Consider the following 27548-nt stretch of genomic DNA (forward strand, 5'->3'; position numbering starts at 1 on the left):
ATATGAGGTATGAGAGGAAATCTTACCAGGGAAGGCAGAGTAACTTCTCTCGGCCAGTCATACAACCTCATTAATCTGATAGATCTTTGTTCCCAGAGCTATAACCTCAGCCCTGTAAGAGGATACAGCTAGGAAAGGAATCTTAGAGGAGACAGCAATTGTTAGTGCATGGCCCTGTGGACTTTATTAATGTCTCAGTCTAAAGGCCAGGGGGTGCTGTACTGCTGGGTTTTTCTCTGGTGATGGGTCTCGTATAGGACCAAGTCCCTTGGAACTTAGATTCATCAGTCAAGAGATCCAATGACACTTTTTGCAAGAGTAGAAGTGTTAAAGTTAGTGTCATAACCAGTCTAGCTCATGTAATTACACGCGGCCTACTTAAATTCCTCTAGTCGTTTGAAGTGAAAAGCTATTTTTCCCCTTCCTAAAAATACTGTCGGTCATGTTGCCTGACTGAGTGATGGGTGGCTATGGGTGGTTGTGTTTCTCTTGTCCCCTACTCAAAGCAGGCATGTTTTACTATGAGTGATGTGGTCTGGCCCCTGTCAACAGTGGGGATACAGGGTAGGAGTGGATACTGGGAGTTTCTGAGGTGTTAAGAGACATTTCATTCATGTTCTAAATTCCCTTTAAATCTCTGCTGTTCTTTTCCTGGTACCCTGGAAAAAGTTTCCTTTTAAAAGGAGATTTTAACCTTCATGTAAGGAAACAAATTATTCTGGTTCTTTTCTGGTCAAGAAAAAAGGTACTTATTTAATACTTTTTCTAACAATTTTCTCCCTCTTCCCCAAAATGTTATACTGTTTCCCTTTTAAGCTCTTATACTTAATATTTTGAAATTTAATTCTAACTTTAAAGTAAACCCCAACAGCAATTGAACAGCAATATGACTGACTTTACCCTCTATTTTGTGTACCATATGAAAGGAAGGTTATAGTCCCATGTAGTCCCCCTGCCAGAAAATTCAGACATCCCTGAATTCAAAGCAACCTTTATCCCAGTTTCATGGGATAAGTGCTCCTCCCTTCCGGTTACTCAGTGTTGTCAACTCCTGAGAGGTGGTCACATTTCAGAAACGTGTGAAGTGATTCCAGTGTTTATGAGGCATCTGAGGAAACTTTGGGGCTGACAGGTAAGATGTTGGCATTATTCACATTTGGGTCCTGTAAGAAAAAAATACCAGCCAGTCCCATTAAGTATTTCTTTTCAAAACCACAGAAATTAAGTTTTAACTGCCTCACCAGTGTTTCCGTGACAGTGTTTGACGGTGTTTCCTGAGTGCCATTAGTTGCCAGGAGAGGTGAACAATGAGTCTGGTATCAAACAAAATTGGCTAATTGGTTACAGTAAAGACTGTCTTTTATTATTAGACGAAGACTGTCATTATGACTTCCATTTCATCTTTCAGTTAGTCATGCTTTTGCTATGTTTTTGGATGAAGGATTGTTATTATAATGAAATGTTTCAAATATGACTTCTTGCAGCTCATGCCTTGCCTATGTTCCGTGAGCCCCGCCAACGGAGTACGAGGAAACAGCTGGAGAAGGACAGACTGGATCCCCTCAAGTCCCACAAACCTGAACCTCCTGTAGCAGGCCCAGGTGACTGTGATCCAGCTAGCAACTTGCAGAAGGGTGGGGTAGGGGTGATTGGTGCAGATAGGATGATCTTGTGGGCCTAGGTGCTTCTTTGTCTTTAGAGAAATTTTTCTAGATAATGGTTTTCACATGTTTTCTTTTTATCAACAGGATATTTTCTTTAAAGATCTTATATAGAATCACAATATATAAAACTGATGAAGATGGAGATGATGTGCTGAAGTAGGGAGGAGTCTGGGGCCCTTTCTGCTCAGTCTCTAACCTGAGGCCTAGAGATGACCTCAGTGGAACTCTGGGGCTTCTTGGAATCCAGTGTTAAAACTACTGCCATCAATATTGACACTATATATAACTTTAGACCCTTTGACCAGGATCTGGGCTGGATTCAGTTTCACATAGGGCAGAAAGTAGGCATGATTTAGTTCTGTGCTGATGAAAAAAAAAAAGGACCTTCCTGTATTAGTAGAAGATGAATAAAGTTTTAAGAAAGTAGGTGTCACCAGGCATCCAAGAAAGCATTACTTTATAGTATGTACGGAACACACCTGCACTGGAATTGGATTTTCTGCTATCATGGGTTTAGTTTCTAGTTGTCCTGGCTCCCAAGGCTGCAGTTTTTGACCTGTTCATTCATCTGAGCTTGAGCTCTGAACCTGCATCTATTTGGCATTTCAGCATGAAAACATTTACGTGTTTCTCTCAGTCATTTTTTAAATTTTTTCTCCCACTTACCTAATCAAATCCTAAATAATATTCTTGCCTGGATTAGTGCAGACCTTTTAATTAGGCTCCATACCTTAGGTTACCTCCTCACTTCCATTCATCATACAAAGCTTTTATCCTCAATTACGTTAGCTTTCATGCTGCTACTGCTCTCAAACTTCTGTAAGCTTCCTGCTGTGCACTTATTTTCTGTGGATTCAAGGTTCTCTATAGTTTGACTATAACCTGCCTTTGTAGCTTTATACTTTGCTTCTCTCCTACTCTGATTTTCTGATACAATTGTTGGTTTCCTCTTATACCCAAACATCCACTGAAATTCTCTCCCCCACCTTTCTCCCTCTCTCCCTCTCTCGCTCTCTCTCCCTCTCTGTTTTTCTTTGGACATAACCCATTCTGCTCATCGAAAAACCCTTCTGAGGTTTCCTAAAATGGATTCATTACTTTCAAATAGTTACCGGACACACACATTCTCTGGAAGTTATTTTCTGACTTCATTTCCTCTTACCATGATTTATGAAATTGATCTTTCAGGTTTTTTGGCTTCATGTATTTATTTTATCTTTCTAAAAAGTCAGACATTTTTTGAGTACTAAGCACCATAGTAGCTGTTACAGTCTAGCAGGAAAGAAATCCCTGCCCTTAAGGAGCTTCCCATCTGCTATAGCAATTACATTCCAGTGAAAGAATGTGAATCAGTGTGTTCAGCTGTTTCATTTTCTCTCATAATACACAGTAAAGTCTCTAGAAACTATTTGGAACATGGCATGCCCTAAGCTATGTTTGTTTAAAACTAAAATAGTGAGCCAGGAGTTTGACTCAGTGGTTCCACCACCTGCCTGGTAAGTGCAAGGGCCCGAGTTCGATCCCCAGTACCAAAACAAACAAACAAACAAACAAACAAACAAACTTAACAACAAAAAAGCTAAAATAACATCTAATAAATATTAGTTATTTCTATTTATTTTCAATTTTAATTATTCATGCTGGAGGAATTTTTTAAAGGCAAGCTATTTGTAATTATTGGTGTGATTCTGTAATTGAGTAAACAGTGATGAAATGTAAAAAGGAAGACTTTCTACTTTAAAATGTTATGGGGAAGTTGAAGTCTGGTGACTTCTTTGATTCTGAATATCAGGAAAACTGAAAGGATGATACTCAAGGTAGTCTTGAGATTTGTGCTCAGATAAGTACAGTGTACACAACTATAACCATAATGTCATGCTCATTATGACTTATGTATTTAAATGTTTTTGCAACAGGTCGTGGTGGCAGAGTTGGAACCCATGGGGGCACTCTATCATCCTACATTGTGAAGAACATTGCTTTGGATAAGACAGATGACAGTAATCCCCGGGAAGCCATTTTGCGTCATGCCAAAGCAGCAGAAGATAACCCATATTGGGTTTCTCCAGCATATTCCAAGTAAGAGAATAACTTTTTAAAATAGACTGGGGGCTGGGGGTATAGCTCAGTGGTAGAGCATGTGCTCAGCATGCACAAGGTCCCAATTCTGAAAAATAAATAAAAACTGAAATAAAGTAGAAAAATTGTTATGTTTAATGAATGAAGAACATAACAATGGTATTTTGGAGTTCTAACTCCCCATTTTTTGACTTCATTATTAAGCATGAAAAAAGGCCAAAAATTCATAGTCTAGAAGCCCAGGTATTTGTTTATGTCTTATGACTCTAAAATGATGAATTTTAAAATTATGCTGGGGTTGCGGATCAGAGTGATAGTCTAATGTAAACCATTATGTGAAGCCCATTCTACCTATGACATAAAAAAAAAAAATCACTTCATTATCTTAGTTGACAGGGATTAAAAGCAAACAAAGGAAAGCAGCTTGTAGCTCTATTATTAAGGACTGTTTTTTTAGAGAGAACTGTATGTGAATAGCACTGCCTAGTAGATCCAGCCTCTTAGATCCCCTTAGCTAGCTTATCATGGGTGAATGCGTAAATGATTCTTAAGCTATTAAAACAGCTACATTAATGCTAAAGGAATTTTCAGTTTTTAAAAATTTTAACTTTTTATTAGAATGAATTATAGTTTTAAATAAGTTTTTAAATTTTATTTAAAAAAGTACAGAGTTCATTTGTATTCTTCATCCAGCTTTTCCTTATGTTAACCTTACATAACTGTAGTGCAGATGATTATGAAGAACGTGAGGTCAACATTGGTCCTACTAACTGAGCTACACACCTTACTTGATCTTCACCAGTTTTCCACCCACATTCTTTTTTTTTTGTCCCAGAAACCATGTTGCATTTAATTGTTAAGTCCCCCAGTTTTTATTCAGTCATAATAGTTACTTAGTCTTTCATGACCTTGACTCCTTTTAATGAGTATTGGTTAGTTATTTCTCTCAGTTTGGTTTTTCTAGTATTTTTCTCGTGGTTGGAATGAAACTAAGCATATCTGGCAAAAATAAAACAGGAATCATGTTGAATCCTTCTCAGTATGTCATGTCAAGGGCTTCATGATATTAAAATGTCTTTTTCCTGATAAGTTTTTTTGGGATGATACTTTTAGACTTGCAAATCGTGTTGTTTTTTTTTTTCCTCAATCTTTTGCTGTCTCATTTTATCCATGGGTGTATTTGCCTGTAACAGACTGCCTATAACATTTGCTTAATGGTGATTTTTTGCTGTACTTTTTCTCTGCTATATTTATTTGTTCAGTGGAATTCTACCTAAAGGAAGAGTTGTCCCTTCTCCCACATTTATATTTTAGGTTAAAAAAAAATTTAGTAAGAATTCTAAAATTTTTCTTTATTCTGTGGGTTAAAAACCCAATACTATCATTATTTAGTTGGTGCTCAGATTGTTCCAGCTTGGGCCAATAGAAGCTTCTTCAGAATGGCTTTTGTCTTCTTTCAACAGTGTCCCTCACCCCTAGCATTTCCCTATTTTCTAATACCACACTATATTCCAGGCTGATCTTTATTTATATTGCCCACATCCTGGAATTGACCACTTCTCTAAAGAACTCTGGTTCCTTTTGTTGGAGAATGGTGTTTAGAAACCAAGAGATGGGTGTGAGATGTGCTCATTGCTACTTGAGTGTCATTGTTTTGAGCTCCTCTCTGCTGGCAAACCCAGGAAATGTATGTATACATACCAGCCTCTACACATACACACAGCTCTATTTCTATATGTATTGGTCTGTATTTTTATTTTTAAAACTATGGCTTTAAACTGGTACCTCTGATTTCAGTCCTATGCCACAGGGTTCATTTAACTTTTCCCGTTAGTAGTTTTTTAAGTGCTCTTTTCAGATAGTGGGAAACCCAGTTCATTCCTATTTGTTCACTTCTGGTGTTCATATAAAATAGTTTCGGATTTACTAACCCATACCTTTGTAAAAAACATTTTCCCACCTGTATTGTAGCATTTTCTCTTTAGGCTTGTAGCATCCAGTCAAGATACTACAAGATTTTTCAAAGTTGTTTAGATTAGATCTTTTTTCTTTACCCCAGCCATTGTGTTTTTGTTATTAATTTGAAATGCACTTAGATTCACTTGTTAGTATTTATATTTCTTCTTTGTTTATCTTCCCTTTATTTCTTCTGCACAAATAAGTAGATATGTAAGCACTCTCTTGTAGCCTTTCTTTCTAAGATAAAGGGTAAGGTAGTACAAATACTCTTTTATTTTGTTTTGATCTAAATGCTGTTTGAAGAACTATGGTGAAGTATTAATACAACATATGAACATATATACAAATTAAAAAGCCATTATTTAAAATATAATACTACCCAAATCCAACTTTATCAGAAAACTATTGCTAGTTTGTGATTATCCACCAAAGTAATTCATTGTCTGAATATTTATTTCTTCATTAACATTTCAGTATGAAATTTAATTTTAAATTAATTTGGGGAGAAATGTTTATAAATATATCAACTATAATTTTGTTATGACATTTTTGAAATTTGAGTTTATCAGCTTAGACTTTAATTTCTATTTATTCCCCATCTTTATGAGATGTATTGTATTTTTATAAATGTATATATTTAAAGTGTATGGCTTTATATAAATAGTCTTTTGGGCTTTGATTTTTTTTCCTTCAGTTAGCAGTATACCCTAGAAATGACTCTACATCTCTTTATAGTTCTTATTCTCCATTATATGGATATAGCTTACTTTATTTAACCATTTGCTTTCTTTTGCTGTGTATTTGTATGAGTGTGTTTCCAGTATTTTGCAGTCACTAACAATGCTATAGTGAATAAACTTGTGTACATATATTTCGGTATTGTTTGAGGTTTATTTAATTTTTTTGATGTTTTTATGTATTGCTGAAGTTTTCTCTTTGAAAATTTTAAGTATCAGAAACTAGAACCCTGGTCATTTTGTAAAGCATTAATGAGCTTGGAAAAAATCCCCTCTGAGTCAACTCAGTTTATCATATTTATGTCAGTTCCCTATCTGCTGGCCATTAGGAGCTACTTTATATAAAAGAGAAGCACATTATTTTAGCTTGGGTTTCTTAGAAACAGCCCTAAGGCAATGATTCATGTAAAGATGATTTACTAGGACATATTAGGAGAAAAACAATAGGTTGGAGAAATGTAATGAAGCAAGCAAGTCCCATGGAAGGTCACTTTGGCTCAATCCTGAAGTATAATACTGAAGATCATGGTCAGGTGGATGGCAGCTAGAGTATCTGTACTTTCTTATCTGTTGGTCTTTGCTAATGGCCAGATATGGGGTTGAGGAAGACATTCCCAATCACTAAGTTCTTGAGAACTTCAAACATAGATGGCACTGCTGTGAGTGAATGCACACTGCACAATAATGCTAAAGGTATTTGAAGGGATCTGCAGAGAGCACTGTGTCCTCTGCTATGTATGTCATAGCAGAACAGACTTTACTATGTAATGTCAATGGTTGGTTGTTCACATTGTGTATCAATAACCAAAAAATACAGATGGAACAACTCTGAACAATGAGTTGGATAATATTACAACAGCTAAGAGGGTCATAGTAAGGCTGGCCAACTAAATGGTGTGGATTTATTCTTCATTTGTATAGAATTTGTGTATATAAGCTAATATATATCAACACATCATTGGCAGTCAGATAAACTTATAGATTATGTCTGTGTCAGCACTTCTGTTTTTAATGGAGTAGTTGTCTTCTATAAGTAATATTTTATATTTCAAAAATCCTATTTAGAAATATGTCAGCTGAGTGAAGAAGAAAAAGCAAATATAGAGCTTAAAATGTGGTAAACATGGTAAATATCATTTTGATGGCTAACTGCTCCAAATATGTGCATATGTTTACACACAAAAATCATTAGATGTCTCCAAAAATATTGAAATAATAATTAGTCAATATTAGCAATATATAGTAGGTAAGAAGGTGTCAAAGACCTAATTTACCATTGAAAAAATGACATACTAAGAAGATACATTTTAGAATCTGCTATTTAGAAAGCTATTGCTGCAACCCAGAATAGGAACTAGGCCTTAGAATTTCCAGGTTATTGTTCTAACATCTGATAACACATTATTTCAATAAAGGATCAATTTAGAATGTTATTTTCATATCTGAGTTTTAAGTAATGTATTCATACAGAAGAAACAAAAAGCCCAGCCATATCAAAGGGTATACAATGGAAATTTGAAAGCTCCCCTTCCATTTAACCCCCAGTTCCTTCATTCTACTACTTAGAGATATCAATAGCTACGGATTCTTCTACATCCTCTCAGAGAGAGAGCCTGTGTATAAATGCACAGATATGTGTATAACTACATTCACTGTTTAAAAATATGGGTATAGACTAAGTTTTGCAAGTTGGCTTTTGGCTTGGTTTTTTACTCAGCAAAAAATTGGGCTTGATCCATCCATGTATCTAGCTTATTCTTTAGACTTCTTTATATATTTCATTGTATGAATTTATTATACTTTTCTAAAGCAATATATTCTGGACAGACAGTTATATTGCTTCAGTCTTCAGCTCTCGTAAACAATACTGAAATTAATATCTGCACGTACATATTTGTCCACATGTGTAAACATTCTAGAAATAGAATTGCTGTCACAGTATATTTGCATTTTAAATTTGTTTGCATACTACCAAATTTTCCACCAAACACTCCTTCTAACAACTTACTCATTGTCTCATTGCCTCTTTTTCCTTATCCTTCCTAAGAGAATATGTTAATTTTATCCATGCCAATCTGATAGGCAAAAATTTGTACTTCACTGCAGTTTTTAACTTATATTTTTTAATTTTTTAGTATTTTTTCATATGTTAAAAAATCTCTTTTTCTTATAAACTCTATGTTTGTCTTTTGCCCTATAAAGTCTTTTTATATCTTTGCTTATTTATCTGTTGGCTAATTGATCATTTTACTAATTTTTTAAAGCTTTTTTTTTTTTGCTATATTCTCCAGCCCTTTTTATTTAATTTTGAGACAGGAACTCACTGGACTGTTCTGGTTTCTACCTCAGCCTCCTGAGTAGCTGTATTTACAAACTTGTGCCACCATACTTGGCTTAATATTTTCTTAAATTAAGGAGATTAAACCTTTGTGTTAATCAAAGGGTAGACAGTGGAATTTTGAAAGCTTCCTTCTCAGTTAATCTCCAGTTCCTTTATTTTACTATTTAGAGAGATGTCTCCTAGTCGTTTTTATTTTGCTTCATTTATATTTTTCCTGTGTGAAAAAAAATTATTTTAATTGTAGTCAGATATAATATTTTTCTAGCTGGTTAGTTAATTTCTGTAACATTGCCAAATAATGTAATTTTCCTCATTGAATTAAAAATGAAATCTTTGTCATACACAATGTACTTTCATATTTTTTTTCCTTCAGTTTCCAGGCTCCGTTTTGTTAATTGGAAATCATCAGCACCAATTTTTATTGTTGTAGGGCTGCTTGCTCTTATCAGAATTTTTCTATTCTTACAGGTCTCCATGAATTACTGTAAATTATGTAATAACTTCTCCATTAAAAATGATTGGTTCTATTTTTAGTGGAGTTGAGTGACATGTATGTGTTAACTTATGTACATATAATATTATAATAGTGATTCTTTCAAGAACAGGGCATATCTTTATATTTAGTCACATCACTTTATCCTTTGGGAGTGTTTTAAATTTTCTTTATGTAGATCTTTCACATTTTCTTTTCAGTTTATTTCTTCTTCTTTTATCTTTTTGTGCTGTTGTAAATAGTATCTTTGTTTCATCTGAATTTGTAACTCCTTTGTATTGGAAATAGCATGAGGTGCTATGTATGTGTATATATGTGTGTGTGTGTGTGTGTGTGTATGTATATATATGTATGTATGTATTATGAATATATACATTAGTTTTGCATCCAACTGTTTACTGTGTTTTTGCATTTTAAAAATAATTTGTATTCAATTTTCTGGAGTTTACAAGTATAAAATCGCATCATATGCAAGTAATGATAAGTTTACTTCCTTCTTGCCAGTTTTTATGCCTACTATTTTTCCAAAATTAGATTGACTACTGCTAGAATTACAGTACATTATAACAGTGATAGTGTACATCCTTTTCTCATTTTGAACTTTAACAAGAGTGATTCTCTTAGATTAAATCATAAGAAGTTTCTCTTTTTACAGATGAAGTCAGAGATTCATATTTCAATCTAATAGTGTTTTCCCATAAAACATGTTAACTTTTGAATATATACATGCAAGAGGCTAAGGAAGAGTCCTCCTCTTTTTATTTTATTCATTCAACAAAGATTTACTGAACACCTATTATGTGCCAAATACTGTACTAGATTGTAGGTATAATAGCTATTATTTTGGAGTTTATATTCTAATAGAGGCCAACAATATATAAATCTATAATGTGAGATGATAGAAAGTATAAGAAGAAAACATACAGGGGTAAGAAGGCAGGAAGAGAAAACTGCAGTTTTAGATGTGATGGTCAACGCAGAACCTGTATGAAAGTGACCTATGACCTGAATGAAATGAGGAGTGAAACATGAAGATACTCAGGGAAAGAGCATTCCATGCAGAGAAAACTCTACAAAGGCCAGAGATGTGTGCATCTGAGACAGATCCCAAATTTTATTGAATTCCTTTATCTCTATGATCAGATTGTTTTTTTACTTTGATCTATGAATATGATGAATTACATTACTAAAATTCCTAATTCTGAACCATTCTAGCATCTTTGATATGACCCTCACATGGTTGTGATTTATTCTATGTCCAGTGTTAGGCTGGCTTCCTAAAAACTTTGTATTTTATTTTCTATGTATGCCTTAAAGCTGTTTCAGTATCATTAAATGTACCGTTTTTTGGTTTTTTTTTTTAAGATTCTATTTAATTCACCTGTAAAACTGTTAAAGACTGGTACTTCTGTGAAGTGAAGGGTGAATAGTAATTCTTTAGTTTTTCTCTCTCTTAACTATCTCACGGCAGATAATCTCTTTGGGTTTTCTAACTCTTCCAAGGCTACTCAACAATCAGTATTTTCTTGTGCAGTCATTTGTCTACAAATCAAATTTATCTGAGTTAATTGAATCCAAATGTGTTTTTGTTCATTGATGACTATTGCCTAAAAATATTTTCTTTACTATAGGTGATTTATGTTTATAACTGAGTAATGTGCTAGCATAATAGTAGCTCTGTAAGGTGGGCAGGATGGATATTGCCATTTCCACACCTTACTTGTAAGGAGTCTGCAGCTTAGAGATCTCAAGTTGACAGTGGCTGAAACTAGAACTAACTTTTCTCCTGATTCCTAATTTAATGATCTTTCCAGAGGACTGTGCAGGCTTTTAGCACACACCTTTCTGCTGCTGCATTTTGTTTCCATCTTTCTTCCACCCAGTTTCATCACTTTACATTTTTTGCATACTAAGTTCATGGCACTGTCTGTGGCATGTAATTTCTTAGCCAGGATCACAGTGCTATTTCTCCTGTGTTCACCTGCTAGGGTATACTATTTACTGCCAAGTGGCAAAGTGTTTGAAGGGAAGCTAATATTTAAAAGGATCTTTTCATAAAGGTCATTGTAATTGAGAACGTGTGTCTGGTTGTTTTTCTTCACTGCAATTGACTTCTGTCAGTGATGAAATGAAGATTTATTTACTGTATCTTGCTTTAACTCAGAAAAGCACAATTAGACATTCCACAAATCCACCCACCTACGTATAACATGTATCACCTGTATTCTCTGGTGAGATAATGAAGAGCCTTGGAACACTTTACATTTATAAGTTGAATATTTAAGTTTCATTCCAGATGCTAGCAATGTAATAGCTATGAAAGTTTTCAAACACAGCAGGATCACAGAGGATTCTTGTTCAGCCACACATGGGCAGATTCAGTTACAGTTTCTTGTTAAAAGATGCTGCTAGAGGGAGGGGAGAAGAGCTGGCTGGGAAGTGGGCAGGATGTAGATCCAGAATGCTATTAGCTTACACATCAGACAGGGATAGATGTGTGTGGGAGCCTGGATCCTGGCCAGCAGGCTGCCAGGCTGACAGCTCTGTCAGCCACGGCTACTTTTCTTGCCAGATAAGCTGCCATTATTGCTGGTTCAGTCAATTTAATTTTCAGTGTGCATGTCTTGCCTGATAGAGGATATGTGGATGTGTATGATTGTATTAAAATATGATGTATGATGTATTAAAATATCATTCTCACCTCTGAAGCATCTATTTAAAGTCATGTTGAATTAGTTGGCAATATTTAAAGAGGTCTCTTTGAGCATCAAGAAGAGAAATAAGCCCACAGAGGGAAAATTACCTTTTATTATATTTAGGTAACTGTTACTGTCCACCGTATTCCTGTATAGAACCCAGTGTTTCTCTGAATATTTCCGTGAACTTCCTCATCTCGGTGCCTATGTGTGTAATGGAGGAGGGAGGCTAAGGTTGTAGACTTCTAGACTTTAGCACAAACCATCTATGACATGAAATGAAAAACGTTTAATATTTAAAGCAAACTATATAATAAGAAAGATGCATTTTGTATTTCTACTATGTCAGATTTGTTATTTGAGGTATGTATTTTAATGTAATCCTTTTAGCAGCCCCATAAGGTTAAGTGGCATTATTGGAAGAAAATGAGGCTTATAACTTGACAAATGACCTGTAGGTAGCAGGTTTGAAGTTTGAATGCAGGCTGTCTGGCTTTGAAGTCAAGTCTCTGATTTTTTAATTAGTACAGTGAACTGTTTTCATCACAGTGCAACTAGTAGGAACTGTTAGAAAAGTTGAATAATAGTAGAGCTGAAAAGATTATTATGTGAACAGCATGGCATAGCAAAGGGAACACAAGACTCAGAATCCCAAGTCCTGGGTTTAGTTCAGTTCTGTCACTACCTGGGGAGTCTGTTACCATTGCTAGGGCTGTTTCCTTTTCTGTGAAGTAAGAGCGTACAACTGCAGCAGTGTCCAGCTTCATGTATGTTTTAAATTGAAGTCGTGGCACACAGTTATGGATTTTATAAATGGACACTAGGACTTTGATATTATCTGCCTGTCTCAAAGCCTGTTTTTCAAAGGTTTTTATCATTTGAGCTTGTTTACCCATTTGATAATAAGATAGTTAATGGTGTTTGATAGGGTTCTTTCTGTTCTTTTCCTTTTTTTTTCCCTGTTCCTACAATTTCCACAGGTTTCACATATATCCCTTTCTCTACCCTTACAGCCTTTGAGCTCTCACATATAAGATTGTGAGTTTAATGTGCTCTATTAATAAGACTGGTATGTGTTTATTTTCAAAAACAAGTACTCATATACCAAACAAAATAGAAAATTCTTTATCTAGAAACATCTTACTGCTTCTTATCTTCTTATGTGTTCCTAATATTTAAAACAATTTTTGATTAGTTCTTCATCAAAAAGAAGGAACCATTTCAAATGGAATCCTTTAGTCAAGCCTTTTATTCATTCCTAATAATTCTGCAATTGTGATTATTGGGTCAGAGTTCATCTGGGCCATATTCACTCTAACAGGGTTAACAAGTGTGTCAGATTGTCAAGTCATGGCTGTAATTGATTTTGGCTTTAAGGTTTTCCTTCATAATAAACAATGGGCGCTGAGCCAAAAAAGCTTGTGGTTTATACTTGAATGCTGATGATTAAATAATAATGATGATTTCCCCTCATACTTGTTCTGTTACCCTGGGCTCAGTTTATGCTTCTTGAGTGAATCAAATTAAAAAAGGATTCATGTTTAAAAAGAATGATGGCCTCACTTTAGCCTAAGTGCTGGAGAAGGAGCGTAGAAGGCAAAACTTAGATCTTGGAAGGGAAAAAATGGTTTTGCTAACACTTTTCTCTCACATAAATGACACACCTCCAAAATTCCCTTTTAGAAGATTGAATGGAGAATCTTTACCCATCACTGGCTGCTTGACAACAAAATTTCTCTGGATAGAAACATTAAAGGTGGAACTCAGTTTCTGTCATTTTTCAGTAGCACACAGTTGGCTGGAAATAACCTTGGGGATCAGTATTTTAAAACAATATGAGGGGGAAAACAAATCAGCACAAAATATCAGCTAATCAGTATTTATAGATTTGAGAAAGACATTTGTTTCAGTTTCTTTCTTCTGTTTTTGTTTCATGAAATCACATTTACTGTGAGAAAATGCAGTTTACTAGAGCTAAATCAAACAAACAAAAAACCCAAGAAACCTGTCTTTCCCTGATTCATTTTTTAAATGATCAGCAGTAATAACTATATTGAAATCTAACCTAGTTTCCTTTGTAACTCCAGTAAACAAGCTGACATATATAGTCAAGTGAAGATGTTTACTGGTCCCCAAATGAGTTAATCAAAGTGGAAAACACAAGTTTCACATCACCTCTCTATAAGTTTAAGTTTTAAATTAATACTTATAAAGTGGGTAAGCATGTACCTAAACCAGTAAAAGAAATAGACTGGATAAAGCTGATTTCAATAAAGTAGATACTCTCCTGGTTCACCAGTGAGATATACCATATCCCCATTAATGTGTTGGGCATCCACAGTAATTATACATTTGGCTAAATGAAATGTTCCTTTATCTCCATTTTCTTCAAGTCAGTTTTGTTTGGGGCAAGAGAGATAAATCTGCTGAGAAGCTATAAACCCAAGCTGATAAATTCTTGTCCTTGAGAAATAAGGCATAGAATTCTGGAGGACTTGATTAATAGAAGACAGTTAATCAATGATGGTTAATGGGATTGCTTTCCTGAAATGATAGAGCATATTTTTTTACTTTATGTATGGATGTATATATTTTCTGAGTGGCTGCTATATCTTTATTGTCCATTTAGTTTGGTTTGTTCTACTCTTTCTTTAGAAGCACCCAATAAAGTCTACGTAAAGATCAGTGTGCAAATACCATTTCTTCAAGCAACCCAGAAGGGAATATTCATGTTTGTGGCCAGTGGTGAAGTTAATAGAGAGTGTTTATTGATGGTCATTGTTATTACTACTCATTGGTCTTAAAAACAAGATTCACTAGGCCAGCCTTTAAATGTTTTGAAATCCTTTAATATTTTATCTTTCTATATGTATCATTTTACTTTTGCTTGACATTGTTGACTTAGTTTTCTATGCCAAGGGCAAATTAGGCCACTTCCCAGAAAAGAAATCTCCCAGTTCTATTCTTAACTTTGCTGGAGATTGCCTAATCATCTCTATTTCTTCATTGTCTTGGTAAAGTAGTGATTAAAGAAATCCAATGAAAATATTCCAGATACTCCTGAATTGAATTTTTAAATGTTTCTCTTATGAGGATTTTTTAGAATTTTTCAAACAAGTAACTGCTAGAATTAAATCCAAAGATAAAAGTTGCTGAAAAGAATAGCTGCAAGGTTTAAAGCTGTGACTCTCACTGTGCCCCTACAAAACACTGACATTGGTTAGGCTGTATAGAGATGTACAGTGGGTTGAAATTGAGTAATCTTTCTTAAAGAACCTAGCCTTTATTCAGCTCATAACATATATCTCTTATGAAAAATTTTCAGCTATGCTTTAAGAATGTTGGTTTTGTGGGGAGGATGAATTAGAATGAGAGAAAATTTTTTCAGTGGGCCACACTTTCTACCATCTTCTCATGCCTAACTCAGAAATTAAAGGTCACTCCTTAAAGGGCAGGCCTAAGAGTGCAATCTCAAACCAAGTCATTATTTTTAAAAAATATATATTCAAGTCATCTCAAGTCTTTACTAGCTTCCTATGGGGCCAACTTTTATAGTTAAAGAAATATTTTTCCATAGTAGAGGAAGCCTATCATGTCTATATGTTAAGAAGACAAATCATTGTATCATATCCTTGTTTCATAGCCCACCTTTCTCTTTGCTTTTCTAAATTAGGGAGTGGATGGAGCTCTCTGTAGGTATGACCACTGTGGACCACCAGCCTTTGCAGATGAGAGTGATATAGGAATTGAGGAAAGTGCTTACTTAGAAAGCCTTACAGCAGCTCAATGCGCCTATTGAATCTAATAAAAATTATTATTTGTAGTCTTTTGATTGTATTTTTCTCGAAATATACTTGGGATACAAGGGATAGGAGATAAGAAAACAAAGACTGGCGTGGTTACAGGTGGTTTGAGAAACACTGCAATAGGTACAGCCCCAGTTCAGGGACCTATTTTCTTCAAGGTATCTTTGTGTTCTAGGAAGAGGCTTCATGTTTTCTTACTTACAAATTCAAGAGCCTAGTTTGTTTTTTTTGAAATTAATTTTGTTGGTACATTTAATATATACAATATAATGCCATTCATTGTTGGAATTTGTACCTTTATATAATCAATCTTGGTTCTTATTTTTTCCCCACTCCCCTGCCCTCCCTTCAACCCCTCCCTCCCTCCATACCTATCTACAAAGCCTTTGTTTCCATTATTTTTCATTTTCTCCTATTAATTCCATTTCTTTCTTTCCTTTTCCCTACTTTTTTTTTTTTTAAATGCTTAATTTCGGTAAAGTAGACATAACAAAGTTTACTATCTTAACTGTTTTGAGGATGTAGTTTAGAAGTGTTAAATCTTTTCACATTGTTTTATAGCTGATATCCAAAACTCTTCCTCCTATAACTAAAACTATAATATCCATTAAACAACAACCCCTAATCCATACACACACAGTTGCTGGCACCCACCATTCTACTTTCTATTTCTGTGAGTCTGGCTACTCTAGGTACCTTATGTAAATGGAATTATACGGTAATTGTCTTTCTGTGGATGGTTTATTTCACTTAGCAAAATGTCCTTTAGTTTTGTCATGTTGCAGTGTATTAGAATTTCATCCCTTTTCAGGATGATTGATTTCCATTTATGTATGTGCCACATTTTACTTATCCATTCATGCCTCAATAAACACGTATTTATTTATTTATTTATTTACATACTGGGGATGGAACTCAGATCCTTGTGCTTGCAAGGCAGGTGGCAGAACCACTGAGCTAAATCCCTGGCCCCTCAATAAACATTTAGATTGCTTCTACCCTTTGGCTATTGTGAATAATGCTGCCATAAGCATGAGTTTGCAGATATCCCTTCAAGATTATGCTTTTAATATCCAGAAGTAGAACTGCTGAATCATAGTGATTCTATTTTTAATTTTTTGAGGAATCTTTGTTGCATCTGTGCTATTTTATATTCCCATTAGCAGTGATCAGTGGTACTAATTTCTGTCCATGTTCTGGCCATACTTTTAATAGTAGCCATTCTAATGGTGATGGCATGATAACCTATTGGTTATGGCACGATTTTATGTGTTGGTTCTCACTTTTACTATCTTTGGAGCAATGTCTCTTCAAGTCCTTTGTACATTTGTAATGGAGTTGTGTTTTTCTTTTTGTTATTGTTGTAGAAGTTCTTTATGTATTCTGAATAGTACAAACTTATCAGGTATATAATTAGCACATATTTCTCCCATTCTGTTTTCCTTTGATGTGCAGAAGTTTTAAATTTTGATCTAACCCAGTTTATATACTTTTTCTTTTGTTTGTGTTTTAGTGTCATATCCAGGAAATTATTTTCAAAGCTAATATCAATTTTTTTTTCCGTTTTCTTCTAAAGGTTTTGTAGTTTTACTTTTATGCTTAGGGCTTTGTCTCAGTTTAAGGTAGTTTTTTGTATATGGTATAAGGTAAGGATCCAGCTTCATTCATTGCATATGGATTTACAATTCTGCTGACACCAGGGATTGATAGGAACGTAATTACTAAGCTCAGTTGTTCCCTTTCTGGCCAATGGAAAGAGAAAATGGAGTGAGGGAGAAAGGATGCAGGAAAGAAGGAAACAAACATTGAGAAAAAAAATTAAACATATATTTATGCCTTGATTGTGACAATTTGGGGAAAGAGACCATGGCAACTTGAAATTGAGATGTCAGTGTTTGACATTTCATACGTATAGCATGTCAATAGCGATTAGTTCAAAAATTGAATTAAAATAAATTTTCTGGAGTTTAACAGGAAGGCTCGTTATTTTTAGGTGTCCACTTTCCAGTCAATTTAATTTCCCCTAAATTTAAATTCTTGGTAAAGTCAAAGGAAATTGTTGTATTCTATTGATTAGACTGATAGTCTAAGCCTCATTTGTGTAAAACATTTACTCAGTGAGTTCTCTGATTGCCAAGCCAGGAAAGAAAAAAAGATAATCTTATTTGAAAAACTAGTATTGTCCTTTTTCTTTTATTTTGGCTGTTAGGAAATTTAGTAGCTTTGTGTTTATATAGCCACCAATTCCTTGGTTCTCGAGCTTCTATTCATTTGTTTTTTATTTAGGTCTTCTTTACAAATCAACTCTGTTGAGCCACAATTTATATACAATATAGCATAAAATGCATCCAATTCCAATTTTGACAGATAAATATATCTATGCAATTACCGCTTCATTCAAGATTATAGAACATTCCCATCACACCAAAACATTTTCTCAGGCTGCTCTGCAACCATTACTCCTTTTCGGTTATTAAGTATAGTTCCATTGATTCTGTGCCCTTTCATGTTAGCCACCAACCTATTACAAATACTTTTGGAAGTAGGTGGAATTTTAAATAGTAACCCTTTAGATAAAATAAGCCTTTTTAAACTGTAGGTTTTCTTCCTGTGGTCTGCCATTCAATTTCTTTTTTTCTTTTTCTTTTTTTTTCTTTTTTTTTTTTAGTATCCAAAAAGCAGCGTTGCAGCTTCTTAGTATTTAAGTCTCATTATAACCAACACTGGTGAGCTGGTGTCTTATGAAACATTGCCAGATATTCTTGGAAGATCATGCTCTTTTTGTTCCCTTAGAAATTAAATATCTAACTCAACAGATTTTTTTTAAAGCCAGAAAAATTTGCTCCTGAACAAGTTTCTCCATAACTAAGTGGTCTACATCTTTGCCAGAACATAGAATATGTAACAAGCCCCATTTGCTTTGTTGCAGCACATTTAAAAGCCAATGGTCCTGCTTTCTAGTAATTCAGCAACTCAGGGCCTATGAAAGGCCGCAGCTGCTTGCTGAAATGTTAGAGCTATGACCTGATGTCATGACAGTGTCTCAAAGTGACAACAAGAAGTTTAACCAACTGGTTTGTGTATGGGGACAGCTTGGTCTCTAGGTAGATGTGTGAGGTGACTGGATAGACAGGAATTGTGAACAGTCTAATGCACAAGGAATTCTGGAACATGATTCCAATATCAGCATGAGTTGTGGATGGTTATTTTTCCCCAGGATGATAAAGAAACAGAAGTAATATAAAGTTTTAACCCTGCTTTCATTGCCAGATAAAAGGAATTATTGTTATTGTTATTTTCTTTAATATTCTGGAATTATCGTGACACAGTGAATTGAACTCTATATGAAGATGATTGCCAAGATATGGCATATATTCTTCAGATATTATGCTGGAATGTTTCTTCATCTTATAGTAGAGTTGTTTTTAGAAAAAATTGCAAGCGGTATGACAAAAGGGAACATACATTATAACCATTTGACATTTTCTTGGAATTATTTTCTGTATGAATGGTGTATAAAGAAGTGTCATTGAACCAGGTATGTTTATAAAGCACAGAAGTTTCTCATAAGAAAATTGTTTGATATACTATGGCAGTATTGCAGTAATGATACTGTATGACAGTGTTACAGCCACATTCAGTGATTTATCCTAAAAATGCTTGGCATTTTCATGTTTTGGTCTAGGCAAGGAGGGGAAGGGAATGTTTATTTGATTTGTTTTACTGGAATGTGTTAGTATACATGTTAGCTATTATTTAAAACTCTCTAGATAAGAAAACTAATAATTCCATTCTCTTACTATATGTACCATAGTCCCATGTAATTTGGACTACTTAAGTATAGGAAGAACTCAGAGAGTTAGAAATAAAAACTACCATCTAGTTTGAACTTGGTCTTCCAAATGAACCCGGTTTGCCTAAGTGGAGATGAAGGGTAGTTATGATGTATGAGGTTCCACTGAATTTGATGCATTTACATTTTATTTAAGGGAAGGACTGTGTTACACAATCCGTCACAGAGGGAAAAATCTTCAAAAGAATCTTTGAACATAATTAAATGTCTGTTATTCTTTTTCTTTGTCGGGAGTTTAATGATTTATATATAATAGTTGAGATATAATTAGTTCTCCAAATTTATTTCCCCTTGAGAAAAGAAGCACAGCCTAATGTAATCAACACTTGCTGACTAAAATTTTCATCCACTTTTTTAACTTTTCTTTTAGGACTCAGCCGAAAACCATGTTTGCCCAAGTTGAATCTGATGATGATGAAGCAAAGAATGAACCAGAATGGAAAAAACGTAAAATTTGAAGAATCTCATTTGAGAGCTGTTTGCATGAGGGGGAGGGACATGGAACAGTGTTTGTTTGTTTGTTTGTTCCCTTAATGCTTGTAAAATTAAAAAATACATTTATACAGATTTTGTTTTTTCCATCATTGAGCCATCTAAAAGATTGATAGGTATTCTTCACTATAACTGTGCTTACATTTTCTTACCTACAACTATGTATCATAAGCAAACAAGAAACAGATTCTCAGCCTGTTACCAAGTACTTTAGGTATTTGGAGGCTTTATTCAGCAATTACTGGTCTTGTTCAGATTCTCATAAACTTAGAGGGAAAAATGTGCATCGAGATGTCCATCTGTCTGAAGCAATTCTAGGACTACAACATGGAAATAGAGATCAAAAGCTTAATATTTCTGTATAATGTCACTACAGTTTACATAACTTTGAATAATGAGGCTGAGTTCACACAAAAGCATTACCATACTACAAAAGAGGAACATGTATCTGATTATCTTTAACAGCAGAATGTAGTGGTTAGGCATTAGTAGAGCAGGCTTTGAATTAAGACCAGTGTGGCTTCTAGTCCTGGTTCTGCCCTTTGCTGTCTGGGTCACCTTGGGAGAGTTATTAAACTTTTCTCTTACAGCCTCAGAAGGATTGAATAAGGTACTCCTTGTAATGCGTTTAGTATAGCGCCTGGCACACAGTAAATACACACTAAATATTTAATATTTTAAATTAATGCTAATAATATCACTGATTTTTATCAGTATTAGGAAAGTATAGAAATGTTTTGTAAACATGTTATAGAAGACATTGAAATCATTCTAAAAGATCCTTTGTGACAGGAAAAGTTGGCAGTTTGTCCAAAGTAATAAAGAGTCAACACTGGGCCTGGTGGCTCAGACCTATAATCCTAGTACTCTGGAAGCCAAGACAGGAGGATCTCAAGTTTGAGCCCAGCCTAGGCAACTTAGCAACTTAGTGAGACTCTGCCCCAAAATAATGAATAAACAAATGGGCTGAGAATGTAGCTTAGTACAGAGACCCAGCTTCAATCTCCAGCACCAGAATTAAAAAAAAAAAAAAAGAAAGAAAAGATGAAACTCTGTGGACTGGTTTCACACAGATTAATGTCATATTTGCATGTTCATTGATCTCAGGATTTGCCCTTCTGCCTTCCTATTCTCTTTGTTTTGGTTAGGTAAGTAATTATAAAAGTGAATAATGATCCAAAAGGTAGGTTAGAAAGCCCCTGGTTCTACAAGTTGGACCTACTGCCATCCCTCTACTTACTCCTCAAGTCTTTAACAGCCGCTCACACAACTCTCTTATTCCCAGATTCAGAAGTGACTGGGCGTTTTCTGTCCATGCACACTGTTCTCTGTCATTTTTCCCTCTTGCCCCCATCTTCATCTCATTTCTCTTTCCTTGTGACTTAGCCTATAGGTAATAGGAAGAACCATCTGCTGAGTGCCTGCTATATGATGTGTACTAAGCTCTTTATTTGTATTGGCTGATTTAACCCTCACAGAAACTTGATGAGTAGGTAAAATTGCTAAACCCATTTTACAGATGAGGCAAAAGGCATTCAGCAACCTGCCTAAGGTCACAGCTGAGGATTGTACAAAGACACCCAAAGTCTCTAAACATCAGTAACTAACAAAGTGTCCAAGTTTCCTATTCCTGTTGAAATGTACTTCTTTGAGAATCAATTACAGACCAATATTTTGTGCCAGCTGCTTAGAATGTATAAATTCATTTCTTTGTGGATAAAATTTACCGAAAGCCTCTCACTTTCTCCTGTCTTCACATAAACATTGCACCATATGGAAGTATTAGTCTTGGACAGCTAAAAGTTGCAGTTAAGGATTAGGGCAGAGAGGAATAAAAACTCAATCATACTGGTCTTGGCGTAGTCTACTCTGATGTAAAGGCAAAGAAAGGCAAATTTAACACAAAGATAATTTTTTCACTGTTAGCCACAATGTAAGTAGACCTTTTCATGTTTGAGATGATCTATCTCACTCTAGAGTTTCATAAAGAATTTTTTTCTACAGAATATTGACAAGATGCACAAGGATTTCAATTTTGAACTTAGTGTTGTTGGACTGGGTACCATGAAAGTAATAGAAGCTTTGGTTAACAAAGTTTTGAGATATCTTTATCATGGAGGCTTTTAACTTAGTGCAGCCTCAAAGCATAATACATACACAGCATGATTTGCTTACACTCGTACATTTTTCTGTAGAGAGGATCTGTAACCTTCATTGAATCTGGGATATTGGGAATAGCTGGCAGCTCTTTACCAAATAGACTGTCTAAATTTGGGCTATTTAAACTTGAAAACTGGGACATACTTCACATTTTCATATACTCACACAATACCAAACTAAATATAGTGTATTAAACACTATGTAAAACATTCTAAGCTCTAGTGCCCTGATCCCATTTAATCTTGGGCAGTCAATCATATTGCTTCATACCTTAGTAGGTATTCTTAGTAGGCATTCTCTGAAAGATTACTTGTCTTCTGTCCCCTTAAAGAGTTCAGCTTCATGATCACATGAAAGTGGCATCTAAGTATGAATACTTATTTATGTGATATTAGAACAAATATGAGACAAATCAGTTTGAGAAAAGGGCCCATATGGCTGTCTCCAGCAACTGTGAGCCCTCCATCATTTAGTAATCAGTGAGTTAGCCTGAGTCAGTGTTGCTGTAGAGGTGATGTGCCTCATTCATTTATTAGTTTTCTTGTGTGTGAGGAGGACAGGAAATAGAGAGTTGTTAATATACATACCTTTTTTGGGGGGGTAGTACCAGGAATCGAACTCAGGCCCTTGGGGCTTGCAAGGCAGGTGGCGGAACCAGTGAGCTAAATCCCTGGCCTGATACACACATTTTTAAAAATATCTTGTCTGGAATGGGACAATCCAAAAGCCCAATGATGGACTTAAATTTTTAGTCCATATTTAGACCAGGTCATGGAGAAGTGCCTGCAAATTGTGCGTGTGTGTGTGTGTGTGTGTGTAGGGGAATGTAGTTGAAGAAGATTCTTTGAAGCAGCGTAGAAACAATTGCTATTCTAAATAGTTTTCTGACATCAGAATTTATACATGGGGTTTTCAAGTTTTTAAATAAAATCTTTTTCACAAAATCATCTTACAAAGTACTTCACATGCCCCTATTTGTAGTAATGCTCATTAACTATGAAAAAAAGTTGACATAAATGATAGGTTAAAGATGGCCATGAGTTACTTGACATTCTTCCCAGCTCCATAGTGGTTTGATCAGTTGAACATTACAGAAATGATGGTGTGCTATTTACTAAGCCTCCCCCTTAAGAGACTTGGACTACCTTTTCTTTGAGATATTTGATCTGGAAATACAGCTGCCATGCTGCAGGGAAGCCCAAGCAGCTACATGAGAAGGAAGTAAGGCTCCCTGACCAACAACTTCAGCTAAGCTTCCTTCAACTAGCAGAACCAGCATGTCATTGAGTTACCTTAGAAAACAGATCCTTCAGTCCACTTGAGTCACTTGAGAGATGAGCCAACCCCTATGAGCAAAACAAATGATCATTGTTGTTTGAAGCTACTAAGTTGTTTTTTGTGATACATATATAACTGGAACTTTAAAATATTTTAAAAAATAATTCAGCCATTCAAATACAAACAGTGGTAATATTTGATAAATTATGTTTGAAAGTTTTTTTTCAGCTTTGAGTTTATTGGTACATTTTAGGGATACAGTACAGTTACATTCATTGTTGGGAATTTGTACCTCTACATGACATGTCTTGGTTCTCATTTTTTCCCCTTGTCCCTGCCCTCCCTTCACCCCCTCCTCCCCTCCCCATCTACACTTTATTTCCATCTTTTCATTATCTCACATTTTTTTCTTTTCCCTTATTACCCTTCCCCTACCCATCCCACCTTCCCTATACCTTTAGCTCCTTTCTTCCCATTTCTAAATGTCAGTAATCTTATTAGGATCTTCTGTATTTTTGCAGATTATTCAAACCAGAGAGACTATTCGGTATTTACACATGTGCCTTATTTATTTCACTTAGGAGTATATCTTCAATATGTATCCATATTCCTATGAATTAATCTATTTTCTCATTCTTTATGGCTGAGTAATATTCCATTTTATAGAAAAACCACATCTTCTTTATCCAGTTACCAATGGATGGACAAATGGGCTGCTTTTATGTACAGTTTTAAGATTTCAGTTTATCCTCAACATTATTCTAGTATTTATGAACAATATAGTACTTTTCACTTACTAAAAATGCATGTACTTTTTTCACACTCCTACAACCCTCACATGTAGTTTTAATATCTACTTAGTAGTTCATTATGTACATGTATTATCCATACTTAACCATTCCCCAATTGTTGGAAATGTAGATTATTTTCAAATTTGCTATTATATAAGCAATGCTGTTTTGAACAGCTCTGTGCCTAAAGTTCCTTTTTGTAGTGTGGTGGAACTATTTTCTTAGCATTGGTTACCAATGGAATTATAGAGGATCAAAAAGAACAATTCATATTTGAGAGTTAGAATCATTGTAATCTTAGTAGTTACTCTCTCAATGGATGCCAAATTGGATAGAACAAAGACATTTATGGGCAGTATTGCTGAAATAGTGGGTTGACCATGTCTACCCAGAACCTCAGAATGACTTTATTTGCAGATATTAAAGTACTAGATTACAGAGGGCCCTAAGTAAAATCGATGGTGTCCTTATAAGAAACCTATGCAAAGACAGAGATACAGAGACACACGGGGAAAAAAAAGACCCCGTGAAGATGAAAGCAGAAATAGGGATATGGCTGCAAGTCAAAGAACTTCAAAAATTTCCAGCAACCACCAGAAACTAGGAAGAGGCAACAAAGGATTTTTCCCTAGAGAGGGCATGGCTCTGCCAAAATCTTGATTTTAGATGTCTAGCTCTAAAAATCTGAGAGAATAAATTTCTGTTCTTTTAAGCCACCCAGTTTGTAGTGATTTAAGAACGGTCTAGGAAATGAATACAGTTAACAACAAGATACAAAGAACACTTGGATCCTGACAGGGCTTCCCAAGGCTGTCTATCATAATTCACTAAGGATTTAGGAAAAATAAATAAAATCACAATACAAATGTCAATGTCCAACATCAAAGTTCAGAATTCTCTTCCCTTTGCCTTACTGCCTTTAGTTATGATTTTTTTATTCACTAAATTTTGAATTAATTTGTTCTACAGCAGTATTAATATAACTTTCAATTCAGCTAATTGATCTTACATTTTGAATATGTCTCCTTCCCTGTTTTCTCTTTGGTCATCTTGCCTAGAAGTGGTTCTCTGAACTGCTGCAGCTCTCACACTTGGCCTTATCCTCCTATCCTGAGGACAGGGAGATATCCACTATTGTAGTCTCCTAATCCAAAGTATCCATGAGATTGTGGGCTTATGATCAAGTTGTCTTCATTACCTTTCTTATTTTAGGACATCTATGGTTGTGTAATGGAAGATAGTTTTTCTGTTTATGAGTCACTTTGAAGCATGGGTGGCTGACAACAACTGGCTTTCTTCCTATATCTGCCTGGCAGAGCTGTTGTGACCAGATGTCTAGTGCCGCTCCTCAGATCTCTGAAGTTCATCAGCCATGCAGAAGGTAAACATATGATGGAATTATATTTATAACATTAATCAATGTTATGTGGTATGGCTGGTATCTTTGAAGTAGCACGGAATATAAAGTCAGAATTAGGGTTCATGTTCTTTCTTTGCTATATAATAATTTTTTGATTTTAGGAAAGTCACTTAAATTATAAGTCTCAGTTTCTTTTTCATCTGTAGAATAGGGACAATATTGGCCACCTAGTCGATATCCAGAAGAATGTTTCATGGTTCAGATGAGGTAAGAGGTGAGGGTTGGAGACAAAAGCAAATAAATACAAGACAGAGTTTCACAAACTATGAAATGCTAACACAGTTTTTGCCTCTTGTGGTTATTCATTATTGGTATCTCAGTGAATGTACATGAAAGACATAATCTTTAAAAAGAAAAGCGTAAAGAGAAGGGTGTCGTTTCCTTTCACAGATGCAAGAGGCTAGTGCAATGCTTAGAGGAGGTATCAGCAGGAGCCATGTTGACACTGGGGCCTGGGGCTCACTCGTCTCACTTCCCATCTACACTGAGCCCACTTGAGTCCACTTGAGCCATGTCTGGGATGAGATGATTTGTGAGCGAGAAGATAAGATAAACGAGCAAGAAGAAATAGGAGAACTTCTTTATGTTAGATGAGGAAAGGGTTGCCCGGACAAGAGACCCAGCCCTCAGAAACAAAAGAAGTAGAGCCAGAACCAAGTGAGGACGAAGATGGAAGCCAGTGAAGAAGAGAATATGAAGATGCTTGGATGATCTACATGACCTGATTTTTTTTAATCAAAAGAAAAGAAAAACAGATATTTGAGATTGATAAACTAAAGAAGGTATAAACGATCTTAGGATTGAAAGTCATATCTAAGAGCCAGCTGAACCAGAAGATGACCTTGATACTATACTTGGTGATTAAAAAGAAAAGAATGTCAAGGTGAGGATGAACTACTAGAAAAAGGCAAAGACGGCAGAAAAGATGGTGGTATCTCAATCAGTAACCAGACAGGCCCTGCTTGGGAAGGCTCAGAGAGAGACTACACATATGAAGAGCTACTGAATCAATTGTTTGACATCTTGAGGGAAAATAAGGCAGACAGGGTTGCAGAATATTTGTCATGAAACCTCCACAGATCATCTGAGTAGAAACCAAGAAAACTTCTTTTGTCAACTTTACAGATATCTGTAAACTATTACATCATCAGCCCAAACATCTTGGATTTTTATTGGCAGAATTGGGTACAAGTTGGTTATAATCAACTTGTAATCAAAGGAAGATTCCAACAGAAACAGAAAATGTCTTAAGATATATCAAGGAATAGGCCACTTGTCACACATACCTATCACCGGGCACAATTCTGCAGGATGCTTGGCTTTACTATAGTGTGAAACTTGTCATTCTTGATGCTCTGTTGCCAGTATCAAAACTGGCTTGCAGGCTGTCACAGGCAACTGAGCACAGCTCTGTGCCAAAGCTAACTAATTTGCTAATCACCACTGATTTTGCAAAGTGTTTTCTGAGGAATTGGCTGGACAGGTGTACCATCAGAGTAGATATATCATTGTATTAAAAACAAGAAAGAAAAGCTGTCAAGTTCTTTGATGAGTGGTTAGTTGATCTGAAGACCTTGCCAATGTTCAAACTTTTGACATGCTTATTGCTTACTTTAACAACTGTCAGAGAAACATGATGGAGTAAAGAGATGTTTTTAAAATTGCTCATAGGCTTCTGTAAAATGTAAGCTAGTCATACTTTTTTTTAAGAAAAAGTGTCTCTTTCACTTCCATAATCAAGAGTCATCATAGTAGCCAAGAGGATGCTCTGTGTGTTTG

General features: G+C 35.2%; 1 protein-coding gene and 1 pseudogene across 1 annotated transcript in view; both read left to right on the top strand.

Moving 5' to 3' along the window:
- LOC104849161 (WD repeat-containing protein 70) overlaps positions 1 to 20189 on the top strand; it is a 110789-nt gene extending 90600 nt beyond the window's left edge. Inside the window, exons 7-9 of the mRNA XM_033759975.1 lie at positions 1485 to 1601; positions 3581 to 3743; positions 19999 to 20189. Coding sequence (XP_033615866.1) covers positions 1485 to 1601; positions 3581 to 3743; positions 19999 to 20086 — 368 coding nt within the window. The 3' untranslated portion in view covers positions 20087 to 20189. The remainder of the gene's footprint in view (positions 1 to 1484; positions 1602 to 3580; positions 3744 to 19998) is intronic.
- Positions 20190 to 25680: 5491 nt separating this feature from the next.
- Positions 25681 to 27198, top strand: LOC104849171 (annotated as a pseudogene).
- Positions 27199 to 27548: the final 350 nt, after the last annotated feature.

Source organism: Fukomys damarensis, unplaced genomic scaffold (genome assembly GCF_012274545.1).
Source record: "Fukomys damarensis isolate Sample0158 unplaced genomic scaffold, DMR_v1.0_HiC HiC_scaffold_1, whole genome shotgun sequence".
Lineage (NCBI taxonomy): Eukaryota > Metazoa > Chordata > Mammalia > Rodentia > Bathyergidae > Fukomys > Fukomys damarensis.